Genomic DNA, 15,579 nt, shown 5'->3' with positions numbered 1-15,579 from the left:
AAACTTAATTCTGCTTTCTGACTACAACTGTCAAAAAACATGCATACAAGAAATTATTAGAAGTAAATATTCCAGAAATTCCTATAGTTTTTATCTACAGTTTAGACCTACCACTGTTTAATTTGATAGCCACCAGATACATGGGACTCTTGAGCACTCGAAAAGTTGTTAGTCCAAACTGAGATGTGTTATTAAGTGCAAAATACACACTGGATTTCTCAGACTTAGTATGAAGAGAAATGTAAACTAATTAATAATTTAAAAAATACTGCATGGTGAAATGTTAATATCTTGGATATACTGGGTTAAATAAACTTTTTAAAAAAATTAACTTAGTCTTTGTATCTTCAAAATTAACTTACATCTTTGTAATTTAAAAACTGTGGCTACGAGAATATTTAAAATTATATATATATAGCTCATGTTATATTTCTATTGGACAGTGTTAGTCTAGGTTTTCTGTAATGTCATTTGATTACATCTGTAATTCAGAAGGACTGAGAAAGTAAGAGGCTGTCACAGAAGTTTGTGCAAGAGATGAGGTCATGTGGATGGATAGGTGAGGAGAGAGATGGAAGGTAAAATCTTGGCTCTTAGTGGTGGTTTTGAATGTAGAAAGATTGAAAGAGGGAGAAATCTAGGAAAGCTGCTTGATTTCCAGTTGAATATGTTGATAAAGTGGTTGGGGCTTACAACATAATGAGCATAGGGGAAAAGAAAAAAGAACCACAGTTAAGGAAGAAGTATCTAGGTGGCTTGGGTTTGTCTAGTGGCTCTGGGAACAAGGAGTGCCTAGAGCCCGGAAGCTGGCTTGCCTGCACATTCTGGTGAAGCTTTCGTGGTTCCTGTCCTCTGCTTCCAGAAGCACTGATCTGGGACACAGAGCCTTTGGGCCAAGAATTGGATCAAATGGGTGGGAATTCATTTAGCCGAAACCATTGGTCTCATCTTTCTCCATAATAGATACAGCTTATTGGGTTAAAAGAATAAGATCAATTGAGAAGTCCTGTTCATGGGAGACTTTCAAAGGAAAACAAAAATGTAAATCCCAAATGATAGGCCAGTCTTTGTGACCTTGGTATTCTGTTCCCTCCTGATTTGTCTGCGTAGGCCTTGCAGGAAAAGTTGTGGAATGTAGCTGCCCCTTTGTATTTGAAGCAGAGTGATTTGGCCTCAGCAGCAGCGAAACAGGTAAGCTTATTCAGACCTTCCCTTCAAATAGGTCTCTGTCCAGGAATTGTCTGGTCCAAGGCAGAGCCAGAGGCCTTCCTATAGCTCTGTCTGTGTAGGCCTTGCAGGAAAAGTTGTGGCATGTAGCTGCCCCTTTGTATTTGAAGCAGAGTGATTTGGCCTCAGCAGCAGCAACACAGGTAAGCTTATTCAGACCTTCCCTTCAAATAGATCTCTGTCCAGGAATTGTCTGGTCCAAGGCGGAGCCAGAGGCCTTCCTGTAGCTCTATACCTCTGCTGTGGCCTCCCTAATTTTAGGCTATGACAGAAGTTAGTGATATGAGAAGGAGCATAACTAGGAGACACAGCACTCACTTTGGACTCAGGGGACCTGGGTCCTAGTCCCAGGTCTTCCTCTGATTTGCCGAGTGATATTGAGCAAGTTACTTAAATTCCCTGGATTTTTTCTCTTCTATAAAATGTGGCAGTTGGGCCGGGCGCGGTGGCTCACACCTGTAATCCCAGCACTTTGGGAGGCTGAGATGGGCGCATCACTTAAGGGTAGGAGTTTGAGACCGGCCTGGCCAACATGGTGAAACGCTGTCTCTACTATCATGAATCTTTCATCTGAAAATGTAGCCCAACTCAGTTAAGGTTGTTTATATCTTTAGCCTGTACCATCTCTTCAACGTTAAAAGGTCCTGGGTAGTTCATGAAGTAGGCTTTAATTTTATTTGTCTCTAGTTTATTTCTTTTTAGCTTTGAGCCGTTCCCCTTTGCACCTGAGTATTGAGACTTGGTGATCTCTTGCAGGTCAAGTCTTCCAGATAGGGAGTCTGTAAATGACCCAGGAGGAAGCTAATGATGGTGACTGTTATTGTTACATTACAGTTCACGAAATGATTTCAAGTCTATTAGCCTAATTAACCCTCATAATAATCCCATTAGATAGGAATAAGTATTAAGTCTATTTTAGAGATGAGGCAGTTAAGGCTCAGCAAGGTTAAATTCATAGAGCTATAGGTAATACAATCAGGACTTCAGACCAGATCCTCTGATACCCAGAATCTGTTTTCTACTACAGTGCTGAACTCTTGTCTGATCCAGACTCTTTCTCAGACCTGGTATGTGGCTTATTGTAGAAGAGTAGAATTTAATGACTAGAACCCGATAATTGAGCCACATTGGAAGGATGGGACCAGGGAGCAATAATTTGGAAGGAAAAGAGGAAAGGAATTACCATTGCTGTATACCAGATACTGTGATAAACATATTGCATGCTCCATTTGATACTTGAAACTTCATGATATTGGTACTGTTTCTTCCCTGTTTACAGAAAGGGATTGAGACACTCATGTAATTTAACTTGTCTTATTGCCAATTGTAAGAGAGTCTGGAGTCATTTCTGTGACCCTAGAGTATTCACTGGGAGGCAAGCACAGAAGGAAAAGAGAAGCATCATTTTGATGAAAATCGCTTATTTGGATAGAACCGAGCAAGATCGGGGACTTGATCTGGGGTCATAGACAATGTTTTCTTGCACTTATTTCCGTCCCAAACTCCCTCAGACCAGGCCCATGGAACAGTCTGTCAGGATAACTAACATATGGTTAATAGTTCTTGATGCTTCTTGAGGACTTTGTGGGGATTGGGTTTCCATACATAATATATATTAATTTGTTCCCACAGCAGAGTGGGCTTCATTTAGGGTAAGAAGCAGTGCTTTCAGTGCTTTGCAGTTTGCTTAGTGATTAAACTTTTTATCTTCACATCATCAACTAAGATGATTTTATTACCAGGTCAGTCTTCTTTTTAAATAGGCAAATAATTTATTCTCTTTTTACAAGGCATACTATACTAATTTCTTTCAACACTTAAAAGCATAGGGATGTAAAATCTCAGTTAAGAGTTTCACCTAAGGTCTTTTAACAGTAGAATTCTATGCTGCTCTCAAGTAAGACTATGATATTTTTATTGATTGTTAATTATCTTTCCTTTATAGATTATGGAAGAGACCTACAAAATGGAATTCATGTACAGTGGTGTGGAGAATAAGCAGGTGGTGATTATACATCACATGAGGCTGCAGGCCAAAGCTTTGCAACTTATAGTAACAGCACGAACTACACGAGGGTAAGATGTGGGGTTGGCCAAAATATGTGGCATGTTCCTTTCAAAGATACTTCAAATGCATTCAGACATCACACGAAAGTTAATGATAAGTGAAATGAAATTTAGGAAAGACTAGCTAAGGAATGTGTGATCTATTCATTTTTTTCAGATATTACAAATTCTGTTGTTGGATCAGATTAGACCCTTGGAAATCCAATTGTGTCTCTCCCTTGCTAAAAACCCTCTGGTGACTCTCCATTACATATACCACAACACTGGACTTTATCTGGCAATAAGGACACTCTGTATCCTCCTACTTGATAGATTTCCTTAAGAATTTAGTGCCAGGGACCACTTTTTCTGTTCTGAAGGGACTAATAAGCTTTTTCTCAGGCAATGATAAATTAAGAGGATGTACTGGGAAGTCAGACTACTTTGTTCAAATCTTGTCTTTTCTACTTACTAGTTGTTTGGTTACGAACCTTTCTGTACCTTGTTTCCCTGTACAAAATGAAAATGAAGATAGCATCTACCTCATGGCATTTCTATGAAGAATAAATGAGATAATACATGTAAAAACACTTAGCATGGTACTTGATACGTAATAAGAGCTCAGTGTAATTATATCTGTAAGACTTTCAGATAACTGGAATTGCCACATTTCATTGATTCCAAGATACACATTTTTTATTATTGTAACTTCTCTGAAATCAGATATTTTGATGGTGTCCCATAGTGTTTTTTGTTTCTTACTATTTCATAAAATAAAGGTGCATCTTAAGAATGATGGCATCATAGATTTGATACAAAAAAGTACTTAGGTGACTCATTGCCAGCTCACAGACATGTTTGATGCTCAGTCCAGCTGCTGTGTCAAAAAAAAAAAGTGCCGTAGAGATATAAATATGAATGCTTAAACACAGAAACATACTAGGTCAGAAATAACATCCTGAAAAATAAAATATTTTATTTCTTCACATATCTTGATAGTGACCTCATAAAGTCAAAGAATCATTTAATCTTAAAGATATTCATATGTGGCCGGGTGTGGTGGCTCACACCTGTAATCCCAGCACTTTGGGAGGCCAAGGTGGGCAGATCACGAGGTCAGGAGATCAAGAGCATCCTGGCTAACGTGGTGAAACCCTGTCTCTACTAAAAATACATAAAATTAGCCAGGCATGGTGGCATGCACCAGTAGTCCCAGCTACTCAGGAGGCTGAGGCAGGAGAATCTTTAGAACCTGGGAGGTGGAGGTTGCAGTGGGCCGAAATCACACCACTGCACTCCAGCCTGGGCAACAGAGCAAGACTCCATCTTTATAAAAAAAAAAAAAAAGATATTCATATATTCATTTAACAAATGTTTAATCCCTACTATGTGCCAGTTATAGCTGAAAAAACAAAGGTGCTTGTGATGGCATCTATACTGTTTTTTAAAAAAGTTTTTTTTTAGTTTATATATAATTGTTAGAAAAATTAAAATATTACAGGGTAAGTGAAGGTTCTCTGGTAATCTACCACTTTGAAAACAGCTGCCAGCATTTCATGTGTATACTTCCAGATTTTCCCAAACCATATAAACATAGATTATAAAGATGTGTACAATAACATAAAGGGGATCATACCATACTTTGCTGTTCTGCCTCCTATTCCTTTCACCCAGCATTATAATATGCTTATCTTGTCATGTCATTATATAAAGATACTAATGTTTTTAGGTCTTTACTCATGCTATAATATTTTATATTTTTCTTCTTTTTTTCTTTTAGACAAAGTCTCGCTCTTGTTGCCCAGGCTGGAGTGCAGTGGTCCGATCTCAGCTCACTGCAACCTCTGCCTCCTGGGTTCAAGCGATTCTCCTGCCTCAGCCTCCCAAGTAGCTGGGATTACAGGCATGCAACACCATGCCCGGCTAATTTTGTATTTTCAGTAGAGACGGGTTTCACCATGTTAGCCAGGCTGGTCTCGAACTCCTGAACTCAGGTGATCCACCCAACTTGGCCTCCCAAAGTGCTAGGATTACAGGCGTGAGCCACCGAGCCCAGCCTATATTTTTCATTTGTATGCATTCCTGCTTTTTTCTTTTTTTTCTTTCTTAGGTTTTGCTAGATTGTTTTCTTTTTTCCTCCAGGGGTTTGAAAGTTATGCACCCTAATTCTAAACTCTTCAAGTGAGAGGCAGTAGAACATACTGGTTAAGAGGGCTGTGGTGCCACACTGCTTGGGTTCACATCTTGACTTTACCATTTGCAAACTGAGTAACCCTTGGACAAGTTACTTAACAATTCTTGGCCTCAGTTTGTTCCCATAAGTTAAACTGAGATAATAGTAGTACCTGTCTCTTCCTCACAGGGTTATTGTAAGGGTTATTGAATTATTATATGCAAAACCATTTATTTATTTTATTTATTTATGAGACAGAGTCTTGCTCTATCACCCAGGCTGGAGTGCAGTGGCATGATCTCAACTCACTGCAACCTCTGGTTCCCGGGTCCAAGCAACTCTCATGCCTCAGCCTCCCAAGTAGCTGGGACTACAGGCACATGTCACCACACTCAGCTAATTTTTTTATTTTTAGGAGAGATGGGGTTTCACCATGTTGGCCATGCTGGTCTCAAACTCCTGGCCTCAAGTGATCCACCTGCCTTGGCCTCCCAAAGTGCTGGGATTCCAGGCGTGAGCTACCGTGCCTGGCTGGATTATTGTATGCAAAGCCTTTAAAATAGTGTCTGTCACATCCATTATAAATACTTGATACATGTTAACTAATATTAGTTTTAGTAATACTGTTATTACTTATATTTTTAATGAACATATTGAACTTATATTTATCAGCATAACAAGTTAAACAGAATTTATGGTCACCTCTCTAAGATCAAGGTGATCTAATAGATCAACATGATCTAAGATGAAGATGAAGATTTTAGTATGCTTTTGTTTGTCTCTTACTGCTGAAGTAATTTGGGCCAGTTGGCTGGGCGCAGTGGCTCACGCCTGTAATCCCATCACTTTGGGAGTCCAAGACAGGTGGATCACGAGGTCAGGAGTTCGAGACCAGCCTGGCCAAGATGGTGAAACCCCATCTCTACTAAAAATACAAAAAATTAGCCAGGCATGGTTGTGGGCATCTGTAATCCCAGCTACTCGGGAGGCTGAGGCAGAAAATTGCTTGAACCCAGGAGGCAGAGGTTGCAGTGAGCCGAGATCACACCACTGCACTCCAGCCTGGGTGACAGAGTGAGACTCTGTCTCAAATAATAATAATAATTTAGGCCAGTTAAGGCCTCTTATTGAGCAAAAAATAATAATAACAATTTGGGCTAGATGCAGTGGCTCACGCCTGTAATCCCAGACTTTGGGAGGCCAAAGCAGGAGGATCACTTGAGTCCAGCCAGGAGTTTGACCCCAGCCTAAGCAACATAGTGAGACCCTGACTCTAAAAAATAAAAATCAAAAATTAGCTGGACATGGGTGGTGTGCACCTGTGGTCCTAGTGGTCCTAGTTACTTGGGAGGCTGAGGTGGGAGGATCCCTTGAACCCAGGAGTTCGAGGCTGCAATGAGCTATGATCATGCCATTGCACTCCAACTTGGGCAACAGAACAAGACCCTATGTCTTAAAAATAATAATAATATGGCTGGGTGCGGTGGCTAACGCCTGTAACCCCAGCACTTTGGGAGGCCAAATCGGGTGGATCACGAGGTCAGGAGATTGAGACCATCCTGGCTAACATGGTGAAACCCCGTCTCTACTAAAAAAAAAAAAAAAAATTAGCCGGGCGTGGTGGCAGGTTCCTGTAATCCCAGCTACTCGGGAGGCTGAGGCAGGAGAATGGCATGAACCCAGGAGGTGGAGCTCGCAGTGAGCTGAGATCCCACCACTGCACTCCAGCCTGGGTGACAGAGTGAGACTCTGTCTCAAAAAAAAAAAAATAATAATAATAATAATAATAACTTGGAGGTTTGTTTCAGCTGATTATGTTTTTATAATGTAGCTTCTATTAATTTTTGTTTATAAATATAATCTTTTAAAGTTATAAGTACATAATCCTTGTATATCCTTGTTTATTTTTATTTTTAATTTTTTTATAAAATATTTTTTATTTTTAAAAATAATAGAAACATGGTTTCACTGCATTGTCCAGGCCAGTCTTGAACTCCTGAACTCAAAGTATCCCCCCACCTCGGCCTCCCAAAGTGCTAGGATTACAGACGTGAGCCACCACTTATAATCTTTATAAGTTTAGCTCCAACTTTGCCACCACTGTTCTCTGTCGCCTTTTAAATTCCTTTGCTCTCATACATAAATGGAATTCTTTTCCAATTATTTCCATATTGCTATGGTGCCTTTATTTATTTATTTTATTGGGCAGCCCCCGCCAAACCAGAATAGGTTCATAGAGACTCTCTGCCTCTGCTATGTTCCCTTTTAGTATTTAATGTTACAGTTGAATGTTTTATGTCAGTCTGGTTCTCTTCCCTACAGCTTATTTTTCATGCTCAAACCTTTAAAATTTTCTTTCTTTCTTTAATTTCACCAGGATATGTCTAGGTATGTGTTTTCTTTCAATATTCTTGCTGATCTTCGGTGGGAGTTTGAAGTATCAGCTGTTTTTGGCTCAGGGATTTTTTTTTTTTCTCCATTATTTCTTTACTTCTTCTATACACTCTAGTCTGTTATACTAAATGTTGGATTTTCTGGATCTATTTTTCCTATACCTTTTCTTTTGTAATTTCAATTTCTTTGTTTTTCTATTCTGTATTCTGAGTAAATTCTTTTTTTTTTTTTTTTTTTTTTTTTGAGACGGAGTTTTGCTCTTGATGCCCAGGCTGGAGTGTAATGGCACAATCTCAGCTCTCCACAACCTCCACCTCCCGGGTTCAAGAGATTCTCCTGCCTCAGCCTCCCAAGTAGCTGGGAGGCCACTGTACCCGGCTAATTTTGTATTTTTAGTAGAGACAGGGTTTCTCCATGTTTGGTCAGGCTGGTCTTGAACTTCTGACCTCGGGTGATCCGCCTGCCTCAGCCTCCCAAAGTGTTGGAATTACAGGCGTGAGCCACTGTGCCTGGCCAGTAAATTCTTTAATATGCTTTTTTTAGTTTATCATTTCAGTTTACATTGTTGTTGATTCCACTGTTCTGAACCGTTGAGTTTGATTTCATTATTATGTGTTTTATTTCCAAGTGTGCTTCTCTACTATTTTTTTCCTTTTTTTTCTGTATAGTTTCTCTTCTTGTCATCTGCTGTTTCTGTAGCAGTTTCTCTTGCTTTGTCAATGTAATATCCTTTTAAATCCCCTGTTAACTCTCACCGAGGTTGTTGATTAGAATTTTTAAAAAAGTTTTCTGTGCTTTCTTGCCTTGACTTAACTCTTTTTGAGGACTGCTTGGTCTCCTTTACAGCTCCTGATTGTCGTTTATAACACCTAGTCATTTTCCATTGTCTTTGCCTACTTACAATGAAAGTCTAGACTAGTTTAAATTGGTAATTTGTATTCTTTAATGATTGTTAGCCCCCGAGTGAGCCTCACTTTCATAGCTTTCCTTCCCTCACACCAAAGAAAAAGTAGGAGTTCTTAGAGGCCTACTTCATGTATATGGCCTGTTGATGAGGATGCCTGCTCTTTTTTGACGTTTGGGGAGAGTTCCCAAATCTTTTTGTATTTTACTTCCTGGTGTCTCTCCAAGATGATTCTCTATATAATCAAGCAAACAAATGAGGAAATGTCACTGCTTGGCCAAATTGCTTTCCTTTGTGCCCCTGCTTGGCTGGAATTCTCCCTTCTAGCCCTCTCACTCCTTGTGGTGTTTGGTGGGTAACCTCACTATGAAATTTCACTTCCATTTCTGGTAGAAGATTAGTTTAAAAACTCTCAAGTGCTATTTTTTTTTTTTTTTTTTTTTCAGGAAAAGAATTAGAATGAATGTTGCTTCCAGAGTAGGTTTCCATTTGCCATCTACCCCCGGCCCCATTTTTTGTTCATTCAGCAAATACTTATTGACTGCTGCCTGTGCTAGGAAATATATGATGAAGAATTCAAAGTCTACTCATGGAGACTATATTTTAATAAAAAGACTAAACCTTGACATCATTCTCTTAAATATTTTTACATAAGGAAAGAGTATTTGTTTTATCTTGGTGGGAACTTTATTCCTCCAATGAATAATATATTAAAGAAAACAAGTGGGAAATTTCATGCAGAAATTACATACAAGAAATAGGAAGAAAATATACAAAGGTCAAAACTTAGTAAGTCATATTGACCTAGCATGTTGCCTGGATTATTTAGGTATGCAATAACTTTTTACTGAAATGAAATGTTCTCAAGTACTGTGAGGCCAAGTAATTCAAGATAGAGAGGAAGGAACACCATCTATGTCTGTCGCCAAAATAGTAACAAAACCTTTTCCCCTCTTGCACAGGAATTTAGTTAACTTTTTAGGTATGTTTCTTGGAGCCCTTACAGTATCAACTACATTAGTAAGCTATACCGCTATGGAAAAAATGATCTCTGAGTAAATTGCATGTAGACCAGAAGGAAATATAAATGAACTAGTTTCCAGATGCCGATACAATGGCTGTAGGCTTCATTGAGTGCAGTGATTCTTGAAACTGGATAGATCTTGCAGCAGTCCACACAGCTATCTGGGAGCTTTCATCCCAATGCTGACAGCTCATGTGCAAGGAGATGAGATCTAAATCAGGTAGGTATAGAGACCATACTAGCTGAGATGCTAATGAAGCAAGGACTCCTGCAGAAGGGGAACTTGACACTGTACTGCCCACATGCTATGCTTCTCTCCTGTATTCGTAGTGAGTCTAGTGCCAAGTGTAGCCTGTGATAGTCTTTGATTTTTAATATTCTTTGAGCTTAATGGGCACTGCAGTGGTTTAATCAGGTCTTGGGATCCCAACAGGTGTTTCCCCCAGGTCCATTAGGAGTCTTCTGTTACTTTTAGAGATCATTTTTATAGTGTAATATGCTAATTTTCCTTTAATTTAGGCTCAGGTTTCTGGGACTTTTGGTCCTCCTCAGTTTGCAGATTTCACTAGCAAATTATTTTACATTTCTTTTCTACAGACTTGACCCCTTATTTGGGATGTGTGAAAAATTTTTACAGGAAGTAGACTTTTTTCAGAGGTAAGTATTTTATAACTCTTCTGGCTTATTAAATCTTGGTTACACGGAGTATAGCACTTGCAGGCAATAGGAACAATCACAAATCACATTCCTTGGTTTAGCTTGTGCAGCCAAGCTATCATCTGTGGCCATGTCGTTAAACTTAAATTAGGAAAAAAAAACCTAATTTGGTTTTTTTCCTTAATGTTATAGAAACTTCCTTGAAGTTGGAGCTTCAAAACTAAACCTACCAGGAATCACTTGCATTTAGCACTCAGCTAGGCCATAAAAAGACAAGTAATATGAAGAAAACATGTAAATACGTTTGTTGAAAAAAATCATTAGTCATCTGTTTTTTTCAACACTGTTCGTTCACACCATTCTTATTTATTTATTTATTTATTTATTTATTTATTTATTTATTTATTTGAGACAGAGTCTTGCTCTGTCACCCAGGCTGGAGTGCAGTGGTGCAGTCTTGGCTCACTGCAGCCTCCGCCTCCTGGGTTCAAGTGATTCTTCTGCCTCAGCTTCCCAAGTAGTTGGCGCTACAGGTGCCTGCCAACACACCTGGCTAATTTTTGTATTTTTAGTAGAGACGGGGTTTCATCATGTTGGCCAGGCTGGTCTCTAACTCCTGACCTCAAGTGATCTGCCTGCCTTGGCCTCCCAAAGTGCTGGGATTACAGGCATGAGCCACCACCGTGTCTGACCTCATTATTATTTTTTGAGACAGGGTCTCACTCTGTCACCCAGACTGGCACAGCTCACTGCACCCTTGAACTCCTGGGCTAAAGCTATCATCCCACTTCAGACTCCTGAGTAGCTAGGACTACAGGCATGTGCCACCATGCCCGGATAATTTTTAATATATTTTTTTTAGAGATGGGGTCTTGCTGTGTTGCTCAGGCTGGTCTCAAACTTCTGGCTTCAAGAGATCCTCCTGCCTCTGCCTCCCAAAGTATTGGGATTACAGGTGTGAACTACTGCACCAGGCCCACACTGTTCTTACACTTGCATATTTCTCTATAATCTACAATTGTTTTGTAATTCTGTAGGTAAATTTTATTTTGTAGAATACATATATTTTTTCAGAGTTTTATATGGAATGAATCCGTTAAAGCACATGCAGTAGTTGAATGGAAAGCTTGATGAAGAAATAGGAGTCGAGGGAGTGACCAGACTTCTGGTATGCTGGCAGAATAATACTGGGAGAAGACATAGGATCTTAAAGCACTGATGCAGTCTGTTTCATTTCTTCCGCTCATTGTCTCTGCCCTCATGAAGTTCACCAAACCTGAGGTTTTTATGACTCTGTACTTGTCATTGGGGTGATGATAGCTTCTTACAGAGCTGAGTTGCAACACTACCTTCACCAGCAGGTAATACTCTCTAGCAAACTTACCATCTAGCTTGGCTTTTTAAGATCCTAGTTTTGAGGCTGGGCACGGTGGCTCACGCCTGTAATCCCAGCACTTTGGGAGGCCGAGGCAGGTGGATCACGAGGTCAGGAGTTCGAGACCAGCCTGGCCAATATAGTGACACCCTGTCTCTACTAAAAAATACAAAAAATTAGTAGGGCGTGGTGGTGGGCAGCTGTAGTCCCAGCTACTCGGGAGGCTGAGGCAGGAGAATTGCTTGAACCTGGGAGGCGGAGGTTCCAGTGAGCCGAGATCACGCCATTGCACACCAGCCCGGGCAATAGTGCGAGACTCCTTCTCAAAAAGAAAATTAAAAAAAAATTCTAGTTTTGAATCTGAAATAAGTTCATGCCTTACTTTTGCTTTAGTTTCTTTAAAGTAGAGAGTCTGTTTTTGCACAGTTGGGTTGAAAAGATTTTTGGGAAGATGATAGCTCTGAATCCCCAAAGTTCTTCATCTGATGTTCTTAATTCATCCTTTGAGTTCCTGCACAGATATCACCTCCTCAGTGAGATATTTTTTGACTATCCACTGGCACAAGGCACAAAATTGGATCAGTCTGAGCCAGGAGTAACGTACTTAACTATTCTGAGCCTCAGTGAGGCATCATCCCCTCTGAGTCTCAGTGTTTCTGCCACTTGAATGTAAGCTCCATTGAAGCAATCGTTTTTTTCTCTTCCGTTCACTGTGTTTCCAGAACCTAAAATAGTGCTTGGCGCTTCGTAGGTCTTAAAAATGTATTTGTTAAAATAATTAATTAATCTATAATACGAAAATAAAAATTCTAATGATGCATAGGATTGCTAGGAATTAAATAAGATCATGTAAAACACTTAAGAGTATGCCTGGCACATAATGGTTATCAATAAACAGAGGCCTTTCTGATGATCATGTGACTGAGGCATGATTGTATAGGTACCAGTCTATCTTGGTCGTAAACTGCAAGCTCCTCTCACTTCATCATTCTTCCTACTTCAGGGTTTGATAGGTGTCTGGGGCCCAGCCTGTGGTGAATGAGTGCACAGTTGAATGAGTCAGTTGCTTCTGTTTGTTCCTCCAGGTATTTCATCGCTGATTTGCCCCACTTGCAGGACAGCTTTGTGGACAAACTCCTTGACCTTATGCCCCGACTCATGACATCCAAACCTGCAGAAGTGGTCAAAATTCTACAGACCATGCTGCGACAGAGTGCCTTTCTGCATCTCCCGCTTCCAGAGCAGGTCAGGGTCTATTTGGCCCCTGTAGGCCAAATCTGTCCAGACGGTCAAAAATCTTTACCTTGGTGATCTTCTTTGACCAATGGAGCAGCTGGGCTAGGCTGTTCCTCTGAGTGGCTCCCACATGCCCACTCATTAGATAAGGAGACAGAAAAAAGATGTGTTTTCTTGTCCAGGAATGACCTGGCTTTAAAATCATAGGATTTTCCTCTTGCTTACAGATCCACAAAGCCTCAGCCACCATCATCGAGCCAGCGGGCGAGTCAGACAACCCTTTGCGGTTTACCTCTGGGTTGGTGGTTGCCCTGGATGTTGATGCAACCCTGGAGCACGTGCAGGATCCTCAGAACACTGTTAAGGTCCAGGTCTGTCGGGTTTGGGTCCTCATGGAGCTTCTAGACTGACATTGTGTTGAAGTATTTAATGTTAGCACCCCTGTAGTCTCTACTTGAGGGACAGAAACTGGGACAAGAGAAGAAATGAGCCTCTGTGGGAAAGAACCTAGGCTTGAATCTCAACTACTGCTGAGTGTGGTTTGGAGCAAGTTACTTTAAACTCTGAGTCTCAGATTCTACAACTGACAAATAGGAGGAGTTGACATAAAGAGATAATGTATTTAAAGCCCCCAGGACCCAGTAAGGGTTCACTAAATGATAAGACCTTTTCTAATCTTGTAATGTGACGTTAAGATTTGGTCTTTTGTTACAGAAAACTGTAATAAACAAGTTCCTTTCAGGCTGTGAGTCAGTCGGCTGGCAGATAAAATTTATGGATGGGAAAAAGCAATTACTAGGAAATATTCTTTCCCAAGTTACATAGATGTAATAGAGACACATGAGAAATGTAGTAGAGACACTAATCAATTCAGACAGTGCAATTAAGCGCCACAAAGAGTACTACTCCTTCATTCATCCATCTGTCCACTCGTTCATCCTTCTTTCCATCCATCTGTACAATCATGTTTACTCTATTGCATGCACTAAGTGCTGTGGTTGCCAAGGTAAATATGTCACAATTCTTCCTCTCGGAGTGTGCACAGTTTCATTGAGAGACATACAAATGGGCAGGCAATTATAAAACAGGGTTTGGTGAGTAGACATGCACAGGATGGGTCATCTCCTAGACTGTCTCCTAAAAAACCCCTTTCAAAGCACCTCTACCACATGCAGGGCTAAACCTTTTAGAGTATTCAATTTGGAGTGTGGTGGAGGCTCAGGAAAGGAAAGGAGAAGGGCACAAGGGATATGAGAGAAGGGCCAAAGGGATATGAGTCAAAGCAGGGATGCAAGCACTGGCAGGAAGTACAATAAGGGGACAGAAAAATAGGCTGGAACAGGCAGAGAAGACTTCCTGGAGGAGGTAAGGATGAATCAGGCCTTGAAGATTATGCTTTTTGGCTGTGGTGACAATAGAGGAACGGGCCTTCTGGCTTCCAAGCAGGAATTATTAAAAATTATGAGACCTGCAGAGAACTAGTTCTGAGCTAGCTGTGAAGTTGTATTGCATATTGGAGTGTTTTTTTGTTTGTTTGTTTTTTTCCACATTAGTGGTTGTCCACCTTCACTGCACTTTAGGATTACTCAGAAAGCATTAAGAAGAACAGATGAATAGGTGAATAGGTGTCAGCCTACATTAATTAAATCAAAATCCCCAGAATAGGGCCTATGGACACTAGTGTTTAAGAGTTCATAGGTGATTCTAATACGTAGTCAGTGATACCAGCAGAACTACTGTTTTACATTGTCCCTGAAAAAAACTTCACTGATCACCTAAGCGTAAAGGAGATTGTAGGCAGGTTACTTAAGGGTCATCTCCTAGACTGTCTCCTAAAAAACCCCCTTCAAAGCACCTCTACCAAATGCAAGGCTAAACCTTTTAGATACCTTATAGGTAGAGGGACAGGAAACTCACTGCCCCATCGTGGGACAGGTCCAGTGGTTTGAAAGTGCCATCCAGTCCTGTCACCACACCCTGAGTCATTCCTCTGTGCCAGGCACTACTTCAGGTGCTCAATAGAGATATAGCAGTAAACATGCCTCAGAGATGACACTGAGATTACATTCCCCATTAAAATACTGTAGATCTGTTCTTTAAAGCAAACCCTGCAGAACTCCATTCATTAACATTTTATTTTATTTTATTATACTTTAAGTTTTAGGGTACATGTGCACAATGTGCAGGTTTGTTACATCTGTATACATGTGCCATGCTGGTGTGCTGCACCCATTAACTCGTCATTTAGCGTTAGATATATCTCCAAATGCTATCCCTCCCCCCTCCCCCCACCCCACAACAGTCCCCGGGGTGTGATGTTCCCCTTCCTGTGTCCATGTGTTCTCATTGTTCAATTCCCACCTATGAGTGAGAACATGCGGTGTTTGGTTTTTTGTCCTTGTGATAGTTTGCTGAGAATGATGGTTTCTAGTTTCATCATTTTTTATGGCTGCATAGTATTCCATGATGTATATGTGCCACATTTTCTTAATCCAGTCTATCGTTGTTGGACATTTGGGTTGGTTCCAAGTCTTCGCTATTGT

At 40.4% G+C, this 15,579-nt stretch overlaps 2 protein-coding genes across 7 annotated transcripts in view; one reads left to right on the top strand and one right to left on the bottom strand.

The window, feature by feature from the left end:
• INTS4 (integrator complex subunit 4) overlaps positions 1-15,579 on the top strand; it is a 116,865-nt gene that overhangs the window by 90,328 nt on the left and 10,958 nt on the right. For 5 of the 6 annotated variants that reach the window (XM_003313222.6, XM_063783304.1, XM_063783305.1 and 2 more), the window contains 5 exons: positions 1,111-1,191; positions 3,173-3,303; positions 10,366-10,425; positions 12,886-13,045; positions 13,264-13,407. In XM_003313222.6, coding sequence (XP_003313270.1) covers positions 1,111-1,191; positions 3,173-3,303; positions 10,366-10,425; positions 12,886-13,045; positions 13,264-13,407 — 576 coding nt within the window. Of the gene's footprint in view, positions 1-1,110; positions 1,192-3,172; positions 3,304-9,706; positions 9,904-10,365; positions 10,426-12,885; positions 13,046-13,263; positions 13,408-15,579 lie in introns of those variants that run through there. The other variant, XM_016921696.4, reaches the window with a different exon arrangement.
• Positions 4,020-15,579, bottom strand: part of AAMDC (adipogenesis associated Mth938 domain containing) — an 80,151-nt gene continuing 68,591 nt past the window's right edge. Inside the window, exon 6 of the mRNA XM_063782413.1 lies at positions 4,020-4,150. Within this exon, the coding sequence (XP_063638483.1) occupies positions 4,035-4,150 (116 nt within the window). The 3' untranslated portion in view covers positions 4,020-4,034. The remainder of the gene's footprint in view (positions 4,151-15,579) is intronic.

Source organism: Pan troglodytes, chromosome 9 (assembly GCF_028858775.2).
Source record: "Pan troglodytes isolate AG18354 chromosome 9, NHGRI_mPanTro3-v2.0_pri, whole genome shotgun sequence".
NCBI classification, from domain to species: domain Eukaryota; kingdom Metazoa; phylum Chordata; class Mammalia; order Primates; family Hominidae; genus Pan; species Pan troglodytes.
The sequence above is the reverse complement of the archived record's forward strand: the minus strand, read 5'-3'. Positions and strand labels throughout refer to the sequence as shown.